The following is an 18,387-nucleotide window of genomic DNA, read 5'->3' on the forward strand; positions in this document are numbered from 1 at the left end:
CGCGCGCGCGCGCGCGCGCGGTGAGGGGCCGAGGGTCCCCGGGAGCCTCCGCCTCGGGGACAACAAGCGGTTTGATTATTTCGCTGCAGCAGGAAGGCGATTTAGACGATTCGACTGGAGAGGCTCCGGCGCCTCGTGCAGACCGCCCGCCCAGCCGACGCGCAGTTGCCTGGCGGCCCCTTGGCCCACTTCTCGGGGAGGGGGGGGGCGCCCTTTGCTCACGGTTTCCCGGAGCTCTGAAACTTGATCGGCTGTGTGCTTAGGTGAGAAGCGCGGTTCCCTTTTGCCCACCCCTTCCCACCCCAGCATCCCTGACTCCTGGGAGCATCTCCTCTCCTGGTTGACTCTGGGAGGATTCGGGGGGTCATAGGTTACCGGATAGATTTGGCCTTGTGCTGAGGAGTGAGGTCACCAGCGGGCAAGCTCGTAGTCTGGCTGGGGGACCTAGCGCTGAAGACCCTTCCTAGGTTGAGGTAAGGGGAGAGCTCAGAGAGGAGCCCAGGCAGGGCCTGTTTCGGCGCTGATGCTCTTTTTAAATAGCCAGGGCTATTTTAATTTTTAAATGTAAACATTTTCTTATTTTTCAATTGTAGTTGACTCTATGTCAACTTACAAATGAACCATTGTTATTATTTCTCTGTATTTTGGAAAATGTTCACCTTTTCTTCTTTGCACAAGACCTCACGTCTCTTCTTTCAAGGAGCTTTTTCTGGAACTCCTATTAGATATTAGATATGTGTCGGACTTTCTCCCACTATCTTCCATGCCTCTTCATCTCATATTTTCAATACTGTAGTTTCTCTCTGCTACATTATGGGTAATTTCTTCAGGTTTTTCTCCTTTCCCAGTTTTCTAATTGTTTTTTTTTTTAACCCATCATTGATATTTTTAATCTCAATGTTTTTTTTCATTCATAAAATTTTTTTTGGTTCTTTTTCAAATATCCTGATCATTGCAGAGAATCTCTTCTTCCTTGTTCTTAACTTCAACAGCCTCTTTTTGTTTTTATGTTAAGCATATGTATTTTACATTGTGTACCTAACAATTCTGGTGTATTAGGTCTTTACGGGTCTGATTCTGCCGCTTGCTGGTTCTGCTAGTCCTCCCTCAGGGCCCCTTGTTTTCTTGAGTATCTTGTGACTTCTTTTTGTGACCTTGTGTTCACTGAAAGTTTCTCTGGGGAATTCTATGAGACCTGCTGGAGGTTGCGTTTCCCCCAGAGATTATTTGTATTCATTTTTTGGTAGGTTGTGGGGGCAAGGGCCTATCGACCAAGCAGCTTTTATATTCATCTCCATTTGGGTTTCAGACTACAGAGCCCCTGCAATTGGAACCAATCTTAATGTGAGAAATGGCTTGGGGTTACACATTCTCAAAAAAGATAGTACTTCCCTCTAATCAGAGACAGGACCTGCCTCTTTCACAGAGGGTATAGCGCTTCAACGTGCTATGTATGGGGGTTTCCTTTTCTTTCATGGACCCAAGGCTCTGTCTTCCTCTACCTTTAAAACAAAACTCTCTAAGTTGTCGGAGAGTGGTCTATGCAATTAAAGAGGACTGTTAAAATATATTTTATTATATAGTTCAGGTGTCTTACAATATAGTATGTTTTGTTTGTCTCATTTTATTGTCACGTTGCCCCAAATGAAGTCCTCCTGGGGTCCTCTTCAGTCTGCAGTCAGGTTCCACTCGCCCCATCATTCCTTGCTAAATTCTCTTCAGGGTTCAAGTCCATCTGAGGAAAAACACATCGACTTTTAGGCCCCATGGTAGACTTTTTTTTTTTTTTAAGATTTTATTTATTCATTTTTACAGAGAGGGGAAGAAAAGGAGAAAGAGAGGGAGAGAACATCAATGTGTGGTTGCCTCTCGCGCGCCCCCTACTGGGGTCCTGGCCCGCAACCCAGGCATGTGCCCTGCCTAGGAATTGAACTGGCGACCTTTTGGTTCGCAGCCCACATTCAATCCGCTGAGCTACACCCGTGGTAGACTGGGGGGAGCAATCAACTCTTCCAAGTGTTCGAGAGCTATGTGAGGAGGTCACCAATTAGCAGACATTTAACCACTTGGCCATATTCAGTGAACCCACCGTTTTCTGAGCAAACTCTCTCCGTCGGGTACAGTTTACTCACAGGAAGCACCAGCCACAAAGGCTCTGGGATTCTAGAAGTTGAATTTAAGGAAGTCAAGGGAAGGCAAGACTGGAGGATGGACACTTTTCTTTAGGATGAAAGTACATTTCCACCGGCCTAGCTTTCTTTACTGCCACCACTTTGCCCTCGTCTCATAGGGAGCAGACTTAACCCAGACCAGGAGGGAGGCAGCCTCCCAGGAGAAGCAGGGTCACTAGTCACCGGCAGCCAAATGCTGGAAGTCAGAGGGCACCGGCCCGGTGAGGTACAATGGGGGAGAGGCAAACAGTGACTATGTTAGTCTCCACCAGCCAGAAACACTTTCCCAATCTAGAAAAACAAAAGGTCTTTGGGTCCAGTTACACTAGCAGTTGCTACCTTTACCTCTTCTCTTTTTTTTTTTTAATTTTATTTATTTATTTTTAGAAAGAAGGAAAGGGACGGAAAAAGAGAGGGAGAGAAATATCAGTATGTGGTTGACTCTCGCACACCCCCTACTGGGGACCTGGCCTGCAACCCAGGCACTTGCCCCCGCTGAGAATCGAACCAGCGACCAGCGACTGGGCTTGCAGGCCGGCACTCAATCCACTGAGCCACACCAGCCAGGGCAGCTGCCTCTACCTCTTCTGATATTAACTTGCCAGCCAGGAGTTCCACTTCAAAAAACCAGTGATGTTATGCTGAATGAGCCCAGGATTTATTGCCAAGAGGGATTACTCACACGGCAGAAAGTGGTTTTCTCTGGTTACGCATCTTATTCATCTTCTTTGTGCTTTTCCCCACAGGAAGCGTGGATGGGACTCTGGGGACGTCCCTTCAGCTTTGCGTTTAAAGATAACCGTGGACCTGCTGTGCATCCTGGAGACCATGAACCACTCGCGGAAGAGTGTGGACAAGAAGCAGGCAGGGATGGGCAGGATGGTAATGACAATGAGCGCTGTGAGCAGGGCTTTGGCCCATGGTGGATAATGTCGGCTCACTTCACTGGACTGCGGAGAGAGGGGAGGAAGGGTGAGAGGGTCCAGGTTGTCTGAAGTGAGATGCAGAAGAGGGAGGCAGGAGAGGACCGGAGGCAAGAGACGAGATAACCGAATCCCCGGGGAAGAAGATAGCTCAGTCCCACAGGCAAAAATGGGTTGGAAAGTCTGTTCCCGAGCGGGGGCAGGGGGAGTGCCTGAGGTCTGGGGTGTGTGGAGGGAGGCTCACCGTGCTGGAGTTCCAGGCCAAGTAGGTGGTGGGAGTCAGATGGAGGTGAATGAGGCTGCACACCAACAGGACCAGCAGCACAAGGGGCGACACAAAGCACCACAGCCAACGATAGATGGGGAGGACAGGGCGGCCAATTATGATAATCAGGTCTGCAAGGAACCTGGGCAGAAGGGGCGGAAGGCTTCGGAACGGCCGGTGGGGCTTTGCCAAGCCCTGGGGGCGGGGTCAGTCTGAACCTAGCCCGGGAGAGAGAGCTCTCAGCAGTTCAGGGGCTGTCCAACCTGCAGCCCAGGATGGCTGTGAGTGCGGGCCCAACACAAAATCGTAAATTTCCTTAAAGCATGATGAGGTTTTTGGGTTTTTTTCCTGATTATGTGTCGCAATGTATTTATGTGTGCCCCAAGACAACTCTTCTTCTTCCAGTGTGGCCCAGAGACGCCAAAAGGTTGGACACCCCTGTTTCTGTTTGCCTCCAAATCAGTCTTCTTCCCTCTAATCCATCCCTTTGCAGGCTAATTTCTGTTCCAGCCCCAGGACTTTTAAAAACATTTCTATCCCCCTTCACCTTCAGGATGAAAGCGTGAGGGCCTCCCACAGGCCAAAGTACATTTCTGTAGTTTCTTCAAGCCCATACATGCTTTCTTTGGTACACCTTCTCATACCCATCGCGTAGGCAAATCCGGTTCCGGCCGCCCAGAATGCCCTTCCCTCTCTTCCTTCACCCATCTAGATTTTATTTATTTATTTTAGACAGAGGAGTAAGGGAGAGAGAGGGAGGGAGTGGGGGAGAGAAACATGAATGGAGAGAAACATCAATGTGTGGTTGCTTCTCATGCACCCCCTACTGGGGACCTGGCCCGCAACCCAGGCATGTGCCCCGACTGGGAATCAAACCGGCGACCCTTTGATTTATAGGTCGGCACTCAGTCCACTGAGCCACACCAGCCAGGGACCTGTCTAGATTCTGTTTAGACATCCCCTCCTTGCCCGTCCCTTCTGTCTTCTTTTGCTAACCATCTGTATTTCTATGGTGCCCTTGTCTGCCTCTGTCACGGCACGGGCTTACCACCCTGCCCAAGGATCTGCTTGTCTGTCTTCCTCTTTGGACTCTGAGAGAAGAAACTAAACACAGTGTATCCCAGTACCCCCAGCACTCATCACGAGGCCTGCTTGGTGCATGGGAGGCCCTAAGAAATATGAGAGAACGAGTGAGCGTGTGAATGAGCCAGCTGATGCCCAAACCACGATCACCTGGGAACACCGCCACCCCGGGAATACACGGTGCTTTTCAAATGTTAGCACATGTGTGCCAACCCCTTAGGGTTTTTGTTAAAATGCAGCTACAGGTGCCAAGGTCTGCGGTGGAGCCTGAGGCTCCGCAGTTCTAATAAGCTTCCAGGTGATGCCAATGCTGCTGGTCCATGGAGCAGACTGTGAGAAGCAAGGATGCAGACTGCCCTGGTTAAAGGGAGGCCTAGCACCCTGGCTGGTGTGGCTCAGTGGACTGAACGGTGGCCTTCGAACCAAACAGCACCAATTCCACTCCCAGTGAGGACCCATAATTGGGTTGTGTACCAGGTGCCCAGTAGGGGGCGCGTGAGAGGCAACCACACATTGATGTTTCCCTCTCTCTCCCTTGCCCCTCTCTAAAAATAAATAAAATCTTAAAAAAATTTTTTTTTAAGTAGGCCTTTTAAAAAGGAGCCCCTAGACTTGATACAGGCTATTCAACAGTTTGCCATTTCACATCAATTGCCTCCGGAAGCCGGCCCGCGCCTCTCTCCTTCCCGCCCTCCTGGGAGCTGGCCACGACCCTAGGGACAGACAGCTGCTGGGGAGAGCAGGAGGGGCCAATGCTCCCTAGGGACCTTAGCTGTGTGGGGGCCTGGAGGGAGATTCTGGGCTTGGGACATCACCTCCTGGCCCCGTAGATCCAGGCTACGGCCACGTTTTCCAAGATGAGGATGCAGATGACGGACAGAGGGGCCCAGTAATTGTCCAGCAGGCTCACATAGTAGCTGCCCGAGGGGCTGGCGAAAACGAGGCTGCCCAGGAACATGAGCACACAGACACCCACTGGAGGGACAGATCAGACTTAGAACACACGCCGGGCCGTGTGAGTGCCCTGGGCTTCACTAAGCTCAGCAGCGGCCAGCAGTGGGAATGGGGTCCTAGGTCGGGGTACCTGTGAGCAGCTCCGGATGTTTCCTGCTGGAAGAGAAGGTGTCCTGGAGAGGGGTGACGATGCCCTGCAGGACCCCTATCATGGTGCTCATCCCCATGGCCACCAGAAACACAAAGATGGTGATGGCCCACAAGGGGGACTCGGGAAACACGGAGGCGACGACGGTAAATGCCACGAAGGGCACAGCTGGGCCCTCCATCACCTGGGAGTGAAGGGAGGCGTGGGAGGCATGGGGAGGGCTCAGAGCCCCGTCTACAGGGTCCTTGCTCCACTCCTGTCCCCTCTGTCCCCTCCTAGGAAACTATCTGTAGTGCTGCTGTTCATGGACATTCATTTTTTTTTAAGACTTTATTTATTTATTTTTAGACAGAAGGACAGGGAGGGAGAAAGAGAGGGAGAAAAACATCAATGTGTGGTTGCCCCTTGCACGCTCCCTACTGGGGACCTGGCCCACAACCCAGGCATGTGCCCTGACTGGGAATCAAACTGGCACCCCTTTGGTTCACAGGCTGGTGCTCAGTCCACTGAGCCACACCAGCTGGGGCTGTTCCTGTATGTTATGCTCCTCAGGCCTTGAGGCAAAGGGCTTCCTCCTACAACAGCTGCTGCTCTAGCAACTGTTCTGGGTTGCACTGAGCAGACTTGTATGAACTCGAGTGCTTGGTGCTGCAGAGGCTACAACTGCCTTCTCCCAAAAGGAGACAGTAAACCTTGCCTCGGTCGCCCAGGACGCAGCTGGGAATAGCTCTCCTGGATTTGCAGACATGTGGGGAGAGCTGACATTTCTAGTCCGCTGCGGGGATTGAAGGGAGCTCTAGGGCCCCACTATCCCCTACCTACCTGCTGCAATTGCTCAGATAGGTCACAATTGGACAAATAGGGTAGAAGCTCGCTTCTGACTCGCTCCGGGAGCTTGCCCAACCACACGGGGTAGCTGGAACTCAGGTCGCGGTACAGGCTACCAGGGAGGCGGAGCTCAGGGGGCAGCAGCCCAGTAGATACCAGATTCATCACTCTCTCAGTGTTCCTGGGGACAGAAAGAGAATTGTTTGAAACCATCTGGGCCTCTGAGGCAACCTCTCCTCTCTTCTATTCTAGGTGAGAAGGGAAATCACTAGCTTAGTTTCCCATCTGGTTCGAAGTAAAGGCCGGGCTGAAGCTGAGGTCTCGAGGATCCTAGTGGCCGCAAACACAGGGGTGTCCGTGTGAGGATGGAGAACTTCCAACTTCGTGAACCCCTGGACGGGTCTTCCCAGTGTAGCACTGAGGGTTCCCGGACCCTCGCCTCCTCCTAGACAGCCGCAGGCTAACACTGAAGCTCCTCAGCTTTCCTGACCTGCTGGCCTCTCCAACCTCGTAACTCAGCGTCTTCACCTCGGACGCTCCAGCCACATTCAGCTAGTAAGCCTTCCACTTGCCGTGTTCTCTCTGCCCAGACCCACCCTCCTCTGCCCTCATTGATTCTACTCCAGTTCTCCCCCCACACCTGTGCTCCGTATGACAAATCCCTACAAATCCTCACTCAGCCCCCTGAACTCTATTTACTGCCACGGGAAGCTGTTCAAGATCTACGTTTATCCCTGGCTGGTGTGGCCCAGTGGGTTGAGTGCCGGCCTGTGAACCAAAGGATTGCCAGTTCAATTCCCAGTCAGGGCATCCCCTGTCTCTTGCATCCCCCACTGGGTTGCAGGCCAGGTCCCCAGTGGCGGATGCGTGCAAGGCAACCACAGATCGATGTTCCTCTCCCTCTCTCTTTCCTTCCCTTCTGCTCTGTCTAAAAATAAGTAAAATCTTTTAAAAAAAGATTTATGTGTATAAGGTCAAATCAACTAGTTGCAGAAAGTAGTATACTATGATCCAATTGTTTAAAAAATGGTCTATTTTTATATATTGGTCTATGAACGGATAGTATTTGAAAGAATATGAGCACTGGTTATTTGTCAGGAGGCAAGGTCAGCTCAGAATTGCCTCCACCAGGAAGCCTTCTCTGACTGCCGCCAGGAAATCAGAATTTCCCTCCTCTGTCTCCTCATCATCCCTAGGGTCAGTTATTATCTAGTTTGTGATGATCCATTTAGCATCTGCTTCTTCAGAAGACTGTGATTTTCCTGAAGGCAGGGAGAGGGTCTGATTCACCATTGACTGTTTCCGCAACTCCGCACAGGGGCTGGCAGGGAGGACATGTTATGTAAATAAATAGCTGATACATATTTTTGAAATGAATACCACAGGAGAAGAAAATAGAGGAGAGGCGATGGGGGCTCTGGTGGCTGTGGGTCCTCCATTTTCTTGGTCTAATGGTTCAGCTGAAGGGATCCCCTAATTCTTCCACAGCAGTCTCCAGTTTAAGCATGGGGCGAACGGCAAACACACCTTTGAAAACCTCCAAGGGTGGGGTTTCTCTAGTTTAGAAAGGCAGCTCTTAAAGAGATAGAGAGATTGAAGTGTCCCTAAGGTTTAGGACGCTCCCACTTGAGGGACCCCGCAAGCATATTGACTGAGCCAGCATCCCTGAGGGGTGGGGGCCCTAGGCTGGAGATCTGTGAGCTACTCCTAAGACTTCGCTGTTTGTGATGAGGGCCCTGTGAAAGACGGGGCTCACATCAGGAAACACTGTTCATTGGCCTGTACGGCCAGGTGGCCCATTATGGCAAACACAGACACCGTGACCATCATCGAGGTAAGCAGGTTGAGCAGAGCCACGGCAAAGGCATCCGTGACACAGTTGTTGGACCGGGGCATGTAGGAGCTGATGGCGGTGAAGCTGCCAAAGCCGGAGCCTATGGACAGGAAGAGCTGGTTTCCAGTAAGGCGCCACACTTTCACAGAGTACAGGGCCGGCACCTATGGGGAGAAGGGCCGTGCGAATCGGCATGTAAAGCGAGGCGGGGTGGGGGATGGAAGATGAGAAGAAGGGAGTGAACGCAGGAGCTAGGAAGGCCTCTACCAGACAGGTGGTCATACTGTCCCTGACATCCCCACTGGGAGACGAGGGTGAAGGGGTAGAGGCACCTCACCTTGCCAGGCCACAACCTCTTGAGACCATATTCTGCCCCTTTCAGCATGAGACTCCGGATAAAGACACAGAAGAGGATGATGTAGGGAAGGAGAACCAAGACATACAGCATCTGGGGAGAAAGTATGCCTTGGAGAGTTCAACAAAAGCAAAAGCTGGGATAGAAGGGCCAAAACTATGAGGACTCGTGCCCTGGCTGGTGTGGCTCAGTGGATTGACTGCTGGCCTGCAAACTGACAGGATGTTGGTTCGATTCCCAATCGGGGTGCCTCCCTGAGTTGCAGGCCAGGTCCCCAGTTAGGTGCGTGTGAGAGGCAACTGATCGATGACTCTCATACATCAATGTCTCTCCCCCTCTCTTTCTCCTTCCCTTCCCCTCTCTCTATAAATAAATGTTTTTAAAAATCTATGGGGCCCTGGCTAGTGTGGCTCAGTGGTTGAGTGCTGGCCTGCAAATCAAAGGGTCACCAGTTCGCTTCCCAGTCAGAGCACATGCCTGGGTGGCAGGCCAGGTCCCCAGTGGGGCACATGTGAGAGGCAGCCACACATTGATGTTTCTCTCCCTTTCTTTCTCCATCCCTTCTCCTCTCTCTCTAAAAGTAAATAAAATATTTAAAAATAAAAAAACATATTATAACACCTCTAAAAATAATAAAATATTAAAAAAAAAAACTATGGGGAATCAGAGGTCAGATTAGGACGAGTGAGAAGTTGGAGACCTCCAAGCATCAGGTCGGGAGAACATTTGAGGTCTCGGGGGTCCATCAGATTAGTACATCAGAGGGCAGCTCACCTTCTTCGTGGACTTGAGCCCCTTGATCAAGGAGATGCAGAGAACTAACCAGGTCACAAAGAGACAGACACTGAGGTGCATGACTGGCAGCCCGCCGACCTCAATTTCATCCGTGGCCTTCAAGACTTGCTGGTACCAGAAATGGACGGTGGGTTTTGTCCGCACACATTCGGGGTCTGAAGTGAACTGGCCATGGAGGAAACTGCAAGACCAGGTGCCCCCTTCTCCCCACCCCTCCCCTAGTGTCTCGATGATCCTCTTCCCTCCCCTGTCTTCTTCTCAACCCTCCCACTTGCTCTTTTCTTCCCTCTCTCCTCACCAAAATTACTGGAGTTCCTCTGTAAGGGGCACAACACCCAAGGCAGTGGCAACTGGAAAGACTGGACCAAACAGAAGAGAGCCCAAGCTACGAGGGCACTGTAGTACAAGCCCACGATGAAGCACACCTAGGGACCACGGAGAGTTCCGGAGGCGGGGGAAGGGAGGCAGGCCAGCAGAAGGGGTGGGGGGTGGGGGATTTGACAGAGGAAACTGAAGGGACTTGACCCATGGGACCCATTGCAGGACAAGGGCTGGGATGGGGATGCGGGGGGTGGGGTGAAGGGCAGGCCTGGGCAGCCCAGGGCTCCTCACCACGAAGCTGGTGTACCCCACACCAGCAATCCAGGGGCTGATGACCTTCCACACACCAATGCTGCCCTGGTGCATCCTCTGACCAGCTGCCATCTCCAGCAAGAGCAGAGGGATCTCGACCAAGAACAGCAGGACGATGTAGATGAGGACAAAACTCCCTGTTGAGGGGATTTAGGGAGCGGCTCTGAGCACCATCCGATCTTTCAGAGCCTGGACTTTTGGGGGGAGTCCAGGAAAACACATTCCCTACCCGGGACGTCCCTCAGGGCCACAGGCATCAGACTTCGACTCTTTCCACATCCCTCACAGTCCCAGGTGTCCAGTCCCTTGGTCCCCAGTTCCTAGAAGACCCAGCCCCCACCATCCTAATAAACCCAAGTCTTCGAATACCCCGCTTCTACCCTCCTGACGCCCTACTGTGCGTGTGCTTGGCTTTGGCCCCTCCATACCTTTGAGCCCTCGCCCCTTCACGGGTCCAAAATCCCTGGTCCCCAGACTCACCACCTCCGTTGTGGAAACACAGGTAAGGAAAGCTCCAGATGGTGGTCAGCCCCACGGAGAAGCCCACCTGGGCCAAGAGGTACTCGATTTTACTGTCCCAGTACGGTCGGTCAGTGGCGTCCTTGGGCTCATCTCTGCCCATGGCCTCCACTTCTGTGTCGTAATCTTCATCAGACCAAATGTTTGAGGGACAGTCGAAAACCTGCCCCTCCTCATTCAGTTCCTCAGCGGGCAGCAACTCCAACTTCAGGAGCTGGGAAGCTGAGAAAGGAGCCATGGAGGGTTTGGAACCTGAAGATTTAGGCATCTGGGAATTCTCATCTTGGGCCTCTGTGTTTTCATTAACGGTCCACATCCTGGGTGGGTTCTAGTTCATTGTCGACCTGAAGGACACCAAGAACTTTAGACTTCAGCTGTATGCACTCAGAAAAGCCAAGAATAATTTTCTTGAGCCCTCCCCAACCTTTTTATCCTTCTGTGGATAAGAACAGGGAATCTCCACCCTGGAAAAGGTACCGAGAACATGCCTGCCTCTAGAAAATAATAATTTTTTAAAAGATTTTATTTATTTATTTTTAGAGAGGGGGGAAAGGAAGGAGAAAGAGAGGGAGAGAAACATCAATGTGTGGTTGCTTCTCGCGTGCCCCCTATTGGGGACCTGGCCCACAACCCAGGCATGTGCCCTGACTGGGAATCGAACCAGCAACTCTTTGTTCTTCAGGCTGGCACTCAATTCACTGAGCCACACCAGCCAGGGCTAGAAAATAATAATTGAAAAAGCAGGAACCCCCACCGTCCTTGTCAGGCAGTCATCACCTTCTACGAAGATCTCGGCCTCCAGGGCAGCCACTGACAGCAAGCGCCGCGGTGACCAATTTGCAGCCCGATTTCAGCTGCCACAACGTGGCCAGGCGGGGCCTGTGGCTGCTGGATGCTGGGTGAGTGGCAGGCCCACTCTGAGGCCAGGACTTCCTGCGGCGCGGCGACTACCTGGACCGGCAGCAATGGATGGGCCTGGGTGACTCCTCTGCACCTGCCACCTCGTCCGCTACACCAGCTGCCACAGGATCGAGATCGACTCTAGAGAGGGAAAGTTGTGTACAGAGGCCAGATGGTGGGGTTCCCGGGGGGCTGCTCCTCGCTTTACGACCGCTTCCACTTCAGAACCCAGGACAGTGTGCTCACGTTGTGATCATTTATCTAGCCGTAATTATGATCTGTGCATGCTTTAATATATGCTGCAATCAAAGTGTCTCTAAAAAATAAACATTAAAAAACCCTGAATTTCTCTACCATAAGAATAAACAGAAAGTGGATTTTTAAAAAAGATTTTATTTATTTATAAATATATTTTATTGATTATGCTATTACAGTTGTCCCATTTTTCTCCCCTTTAGTCCCCTCCACCTTGTACCCCCCTCCCACCCACATTCCCCCTCTTAATTCATGTCCATGGATCATACATATAAGTTCTTCGACTACTCCATTTCCTATACTATTCTTAACCTCCCCCTGTCTATTTTCTACCTACCATTTATGCTTCGTATTCCCTGTACCTTTTCCCCATTCCCCACCTCCCCCTCTCCACTGATAACCCTCCATGTGATCTCCATTTCTGTGATTCTGTTCCTGTTCTAGTTGTTCACTTAGGGTTTTTTTTTTTAGGTTTAGTGGTTGATAGTTGTGAGTTTGTTGTCATTTTACTGTTCATAGTTTTGATCATTTTCTTTTTTTTTTAGATGAGTCCCTTTAACATTTCATATAATAAGGGCTTGGTGATGATGAACTCCTTTAACTTGACCTTGCCTGGGAAGTGCTTTATCTGCCCTTCCATTCTAAATGATAGCTTTGCTGGATAGAGTCATCTTGGATGTAGCTCCTTGCCTTTCATGACTCGGAATACTTCTTTCCAGCTCCTTCTTGCCTGTAAGGTTTCTTTTGACTCTAATCAGCTGATAGTTTTATGGGAACTCCTTGGTAGGTAACTGTCTTCTTTTCTCTTGCTGCTTTTAAGATTCTCTCCTATCTTTCATCTTGAGTAACATAATTATGATGTGCCTTGGTGTGTTCCTCCTTGGGTCCAACTTCTTTGGGACTCCCTGAGCTTCCTGGACTTCCTGGAAGTCTATTTCCTTGGCCAGATTGGGGAAGTTCTCTTTCATTATTTTTTCAAATAAGTTTTCCATTTCTTGCTCTTCCTCTTCTCCTTCTAGCACCCTATGATTCAGATGTCGGAACATTTAAAGTTGTTCTGGAGGTTTCTAAGCCTCTCCTCATGTTTTTGAATTCTTGTTTCTTCATTCTGTTCTGGTTGAATGTTTATTTTTTCCTTCTGGTCCAAACCATTGATTTGAGTCCCAGTTTCCTTCCCATCACTATTGGTTCCCTGTACATTTTCCTTTGTTTCTCTTAGCATAGCCTTCATTTTTTCATCTAGTTTGCAACCAAATTCAACCAATTCTGTGAGCTTCCTGATTACCAGTGTTTTGAACTGTGCATCTAATAGGTTGGTTATTTCTTTGTCGCTTAGTTGTATTTTTTCTGGTGCTTTGATCTGTTCTTTCATTTGGGCCATTTTTTGTCTCGGCGCACCTGTTAAGTAGTAAGGGGCGGAGCCTTAGGTGTTCACCAGGGCCCACATGCTGCGTTGTGACACTGTACGTGGGGGAGGAGTACAAAAGGGAACAGTGCCACTTGCTGGGATCTCTGCGGGCTTTCAGTCACTTCCTCTGCTACCCACAAGCAAATTGGGCCCTTCTGGTGCTGATTCCCAGGTAGGTGGTTTTGTGCACGTTCTAGGACCCTGTGGGTCTCTCCAACAAACTCTCCTGTGAGGCTGGGAGTTTCTCCCGCCCCCACAACCTTCACAGGTTTTTCCAGTCAGAGGTTTTGAGGCTTTCTTTCCCCCTGCTGGAACCCTGAGTTGCATGGTCTGTTTCGCTCCCTAGTTGTTCCTCCCGGTTTATCTGCATGCAAATGTGGGACCACCCGGTCCTCCAGCAGCCTTTTTGCTGGCAGTCCTCTCCCCGTGGCTGCCCGTCTCCACCCCTCCTACCGGTCTGGATGAATGTTTCTTTTTTAACTCCTTGGTCGTCTGACTTCCATATAGTTCGATTTTCTGGCAGGTCTGGTTGATTTTTGTTTTTAAATTTGTTGTTGTCCTTCTTTTGGTTGTGGGAGGAGCCACAGTGTATCTACCTATGCTTCCATCTTGGCTGGAAGTCTATTTGTTTATTTTTAGAGAGAGGAAGGGAGAGAGGGAAATCTCAATGTGTGGTTGCCTCTTGCACGCCCCCTGCTGGGGACCTGGTCTGCATGGAACCAAAGACCCTTTGTTTCCCAGACAGCACTCAATTCCCTGAACCACACCAGCCAGAATAGAAAGTGGATTTTTAAAAAAGAAAGATAGCACCAACAATAGCAACAGAAACTATATGGCATCAAGGAGTAAACCTAAACAACATTAACACAGACCTAAATCATGCAAAAATATCCCATGGTCATGGATATAAATAGTTAATACTGTAAAGATGGAATTTCTCCCCCAAACTGATGGAGTCAATGCACTTCCAATCAAAATCTCACCATAACTTTTCGTGAAAGCTAACAAGATTTTAACATTGAGGTAGAAGAGTAAAGCGCCAAAAATAACGAAGAGGCTGCTGCTTGTCTTCGGTTGCTGGCCAAGACGGAGTAAGCCAACGACGTACAGCCAATATCTCCCACTGACGACAGCTAAAGTCGGGATGGAATACCAAAAGCAACTCTCTGTGGACTTTGAAAAGTAGACAGTAGCGGTCAGACTGGGGATTTAAGTTAGAAATGGAATAATAACTTACCACGGGGAATGGGTTTCACGTGTTTTTTTCTTCCTTTCCCCCTTGATCCAAGGGTAGCCAGGTCATGGAACTGCACAACATGCAGTAAAAGCAGGAACCCCAGCAGAAAGCCCCTGTTTCCAGAGCTCCGGGACACGGAGTTTCTGTGCATTTCGAACATGGGGGAAATATACCAAGTTCCCCTTCTCACCTCACAGGCTCACCTTTGAATTATGCAAGTGTGGGACAAATACAAAGAAGCAAGCAAGCCTTTGACACACAGAACAGTGACACAAACCACCGTCCCAGTCACAGGCTAGCCCCAGGTTGGCACATGCTGGCCCAAATAACATAGAAAAGGCTTCGAAAACTGAACTCCCATTGTCAACAACACCCATAGAAGATTTGAGAAAACTTGCCATCGAACCTACCCAGGGTGCCTGCCTGCTAAAACAAACAAGCAAACGAAATTCAACATTCTCTGGAGGATATTAACAGGATCCTGAGTCTCACAGCATAATATTCAAAGTTCCCAAGATGCAATCCGAAAGGACTCATCGCTTTAAAAAAAAAATTCTGACCATTTCCCAAAGGGAAAGAGAATCAATGGATGTCAACCCTAAGATAACCCAGATGCTGAAATGATTAGACAAGGGGTTTATCATTTTTAAAAAGTATCTATTTTTTCCAGCTTTACTGAGGGGTGATTGAGGAAAATGGAATATATTTACAAAATACTAAAGATCAGAGCAGAGATCAATGACATGGAGAATAGAAAAAGAATATGGAAAATCAATGAAGCCAAAAGCTGGCTCTTTGAAAAGATCAACAGAGACACGTTTAGTGAGGTGGACCAAGAAAAGAAAAAGCTCTGGATGGTGTGGCTTGGTGGATTGTGCGCTGGCCTGCGAACTGGGGGTCGCTGGTTCTATTCCCGGTCGGGGTTGTGGGCCAGGTCCCCAGTTGGGGGTATGAGAGAGGCAACCACTCATTGATGTTTCTCTCTGTCTCTTTCTCCCTCCTTCCCCCTCTCTCTCTAAAAATAAATAAATAAATTTAAAAAAGAAAAAGAAAGAAAGAAGACTTGAAACATTATGCTATGAGGAAGAAGCCAGACACAAAAGCACTGCCCTACAGGCAAATCTGTAGAACACAAAGTAGGTCAGCGGTTGTGTGAGGTGGGCTTGGAGCCTGGGGCACTGGGGTGATGGCTGAGGGGTGTGGTGTTTTTTGGGGGGATAATGAAAATGTACTAAAATCGACTGTGGTGGTGATTGCGCAAGCCTGTGATATACTAAAAACCATCAAATTGTACTCTATAAATGGGTGAATCCTAGCTCAATCAAGCTGTTTAAAAAAGCGAAAGCTACCAGAAGAAAAATGAGACAAACAGGAAAATCTGAGTGCTAACTGAATATTTGATGATATTAGGATTATTGTTATTTGTTTTAGGTGTGATAAGTTTTGTCAGTTTGGTTTTTTTTTTAATTTTTAGAGAGAGGGGAGAGGAGAGAGAAAGTGAGGGAAACATCAATGTGTGGTTGCCTCTCTGGCGCCGCCTACTGGGAACCTGGCCCACAACCCAAGCATGTGCCCTGACTGGGCATCCAAGCAGTGACCCTTTTGTTCACAGGCCTGCACTCGATCCATTGAGGCACAACAGACAGGGCTTCCCAAGTTTTTTTCTTTTTTTAAAGGGTTCTTATACTTTAGAGATAGGTACTGGCATGTCTACAAATCCTACAAAATTTAGGATTTGCTTCAAAACAATAGGGAGGCACGCGGTGGGGTGAGGAGAGAAGAAAGCAGACTGGTCACGAGTTGGTCATTGCTGAAGATGGGTGACGAATACAAAGCGATTCATTGTTACTCTTTTGTATGTGTTTGACAATTTCCCAAATAAAAGGTCTAGAAGCCAAAAGATGAGAATCTTTGTCAGCCTCTACCCCTCACTCCCTGTGTGAACCCCTTTCTTCCGCACCTCGTGATGAAAACGGAGGATGACGACACCTGTATCTCATGCCACTTTTGAGAGGAATAAAAGGGTAAGATAGTTGACCCAGGCAGGGGACTCTGTTCTCACGAGGCCAGAGATTCTAACAGCCGTCCACAAGAAAACCCGCGCACACGCTAGGGCGCCCGAAACCGGACTTCAGGCAACAAGGACCCCCACAGCTATGCAGAGACGTACCTGCGATAGAAACCGCTCTTCCACTGCGATTGGCACCCTTCCAGCAAAGTGAGAGCTTTCCAATGTAAACAACCCCGCCACAACGAGTGGCCTGAAGAAAGGAAAATCCCCCGTGGGAAGAGGGCACGCACCAAGTTCTTCATCCCACTCCCATCGGTTTATCTGGTTAGCCCCTACTTCTCAATACCTCTCCCCCAGGTTCTGCTCCCAAAGCGCAGACTGGAGGGTGGGGGCAGGACGGAGGGTGAGCGCCTGGGCTCCCAAACGGAAGGAGCTGGAAAACTCAGGATATCTGATCGTGAGAAGCTGCCTGCCTTCTCCCTCATCTCCTTCCCATTCCCCTCTTACCTGACCCAATAGCGCGGGTCCTCAAGGGGAAGATCGTTTGGGTGGGGGCGGGGCATGGAAGCGTGAGGGGCGGGGCTAGCCGGTACCCAGCCAATGGCTGAAGAGGACCAGGAGGTTCACAGCAGCGCTCCCCCCTCGAGCTTCAAGAGCGTGAAACTGCTGCAGAGGCAGAGACATGGGGAATTTCGGCTCCTCTCCTTGTTCACCAGACCCACCCATGGAGTCCCGCCTGCCAAGGAAGTGTTGGGAATGTCTTTCTCTTCCTTTGTCACAGAAACTTATTTCTGTGACAAAGGATGTCTCCCTGTGGGAGCTAAGCAATCCGAAATCCTGGGACCTCTTGAGCATTTAGAGGGAACCCAACCCCAGCTGGCATGGCTGAGAGGATTGAGTGCCCACCTGTAAACCAAAGGGTCCCTGGTTCAATTCCCAGTCAGGGCACATGGCTGCGTTGTGGGCCACGAGACAACCCATCGATGTTTCTCTCACACACTGATGTGTCTCTACCTCTCTTTATTAAAAAAAAAATTAAAAATTTAAAAAAATAAAGGAAGCCCATTCCATGGATCTCTGAGAATACCAACAACCTCTACCCATAGCCCTCACCCTTGGTCACTGACCGACTAACTCTATCTCCTTTCGGGGCGTACTTCAGCTCAGTGATGAGCTCACCGCTTCCACCAGTTCCTTGAGACGCACTCAATTTTCATCCACTGGGCAAATCCATTTGATTTTAGCTCTGCGGTAACAGGATGTCTCTTACCAAGTGGGGATGGAACCGCGGTGGGCTCAGCAATACAATCGGGTAATTCCCAAACTGAGTCTGTGTGGATCACTCAGCCCACGGCAGCCTTGGAAACTCTTAATAATAATTTTAGACCCACGATAGGGGTACCATGTCCCATTAGCAAGCACATTAATATCCTTTCCATCTTTGTTGAAGCCACCATGTCCTGGGTTTTTCTTGGCTAAAGGCCGGTCCCTGTATAAAGTAAGTCCAGTACCCTAGCATTGGAATTTGCCACTGTGAGGTGAGGGCAGGATGTTTATCTCTCAGAAGAATGGAAGCTGCCTTCCCTTGCTTGTGTGGCTCAGTGGATTGAGCACCAGCCTGTGAACCAAAGGGTTGCCGGTTGGATTCCCAGCCAGGACACATGCCTGGGTTGCGGGCCGGGTCCCCAACAGGGGTCGCGCGAGAGGCACCCACACATCGATGTTTCTCTCCCTCACTTTCTCTCTCCCTTCCCCTCTGGCTAAAAATAAATAAAGTCTTTGTTAAAATATATTTTTAAAAAACAATAGAAGACTCCCAAGAGTTTCCACATTTATGGAAACTCTGAGACGTTTACAGAAAAGAAACACAGATCAGCTCACACCCAGTGCTTGGAGAGCGGACTGATTTATTGGCCGACAGCATTACTCCTCCAGCTCCATGCCGGGCGGGTTTGGTTGGCATCACCCCCTGTGTATATGACTGGCGTGTGCACGCACTGAGGAAGCAGATGGGGAAAATGACAGTGGCAACTAGAGGGGTCTTGAACGGGGGAGGCCCCAAGAGCCC

The 18,387-nt window shown here is 49.8% G+C and overlaps 1 protein-coding gene and 1 long non-coding RNA gene across 6 annotated transcripts; one reads left to right on the forward strand and one right to left on the reverse strand.

Annotated features, from left to right (window-relative positions):
• The first annotated feature begins 5 nt into the window (after positions 1–5).
• On the forward strand, positions 6–8,134 carry LOC123480361 (uncharacterized). 2 transcript variants are annotated; one of them, XR_011650702.1, is made up of 3 exons: positions 6–263; positions 2,918–5,690; positions 6,625–8,134. It is a non-coding gene; the product is annotated as an uncharacterized lncRNA (long non-coding RNA). The 2 variants fall into 2 exon arrangements; XR_006656317.3 differs by having other exon boundaries at positions 2,918–3,053.
• Positions 1,404–16,850, reverse strand: LOC123480360 (orphan sodium- and chloride-dependent neurotransmitter transporter NTT5). 4 transcript variants are annotated; one of them, XM_045200367.2, is made up of 15 exons: positions 16,827–16,850; positions 16,479–16,569; positions 11,286–11,549; positions 10,470–10,852; positions 9,969–10,126; positions 9,655–9,781; positions 9,336–9,511; positions 8,544–8,654; positions 8,129–8,370; positions 6,367–6,553; positions 5,527–5,728; positions 5,258–5,417; positions 3,339–3,501; positions 2,854–3,121; positions 1,404–1,735 (listed from the first exon to the last, which is right to left on the reverse strand). In XM_045200367.2, exons 4-14 carry the CDS (start codon positions 10,822–10,824, stop codon positions 2,891–2,893), a joined length of 2,112 nt encoding a protein of 703 aa, XP_045056302.2. In that variant the 5' UTR covers positions 10,825–10,852; positions 11,286–11,549; positions 16,479–16,569; positions 16,827–16,850; the 3' UTR covers positions 1,404–1,735; positions 2,854–2,890. The 4 variants fall into 4 exon arrangements, with proteins under 4 accessions (XP_045056302.2, XP_045056303.2, XP_045056300.2 ...); XM_045200368.2 differs by lacking the exons at positions 11,286–11,549; positions 16,479–16,569 and having other exon boundaries at positions 16,827–16,843; XM_045200365.2 differs by lacking the exons at positions 11,286–11,549; positions 16,827–16,850 and having other exon boundaries at positions 16,479–16,814.
• Between the last annotated feature and the right edge of the window lie 1,537 nt (positions 16,851–18,387).

The sequence above is a fragment of the Desmodus rotundus genome, chromosome 12 (genome assembly GCF_022682495.2).
Source record: "Desmodus rotundus isolate HL8 chromosome 12, HLdesRot8A.1, whole genome shotgun sequence".
Lineage (NCBI taxonomy): Eukaryota > Metazoa > Chordata > Mammalia > Chiroptera > Phyllostomidae > Desmodus > Desmodus rotundus.

Excerpts from the sequence above, each read along its gene's own strand:
- LOC123480360 (XM_045200367.2), bottom strand. The coding sequence starts at position 10,824 with ATGTGGACCGTTAATGAAAACACAGAGGCCCAAGATGAGAATTCCCAG. Across the intron at positions 9,782-9,968 it reads TGGGGTACACCAGCTTCGTG|GTGTGCTTCATCGTGGGCTT; the intron begins GTGAGGAGCCCT and ends CGTGGTCCCTAG. Across the intron at positions 3,502-5,257 it reads TGGATCTACGGGGCCAGGAG|GTTCCTTGCAGACCTGATTA; the intron begins GTGATGTCCCAA and ends CCTTCTGCCCAG.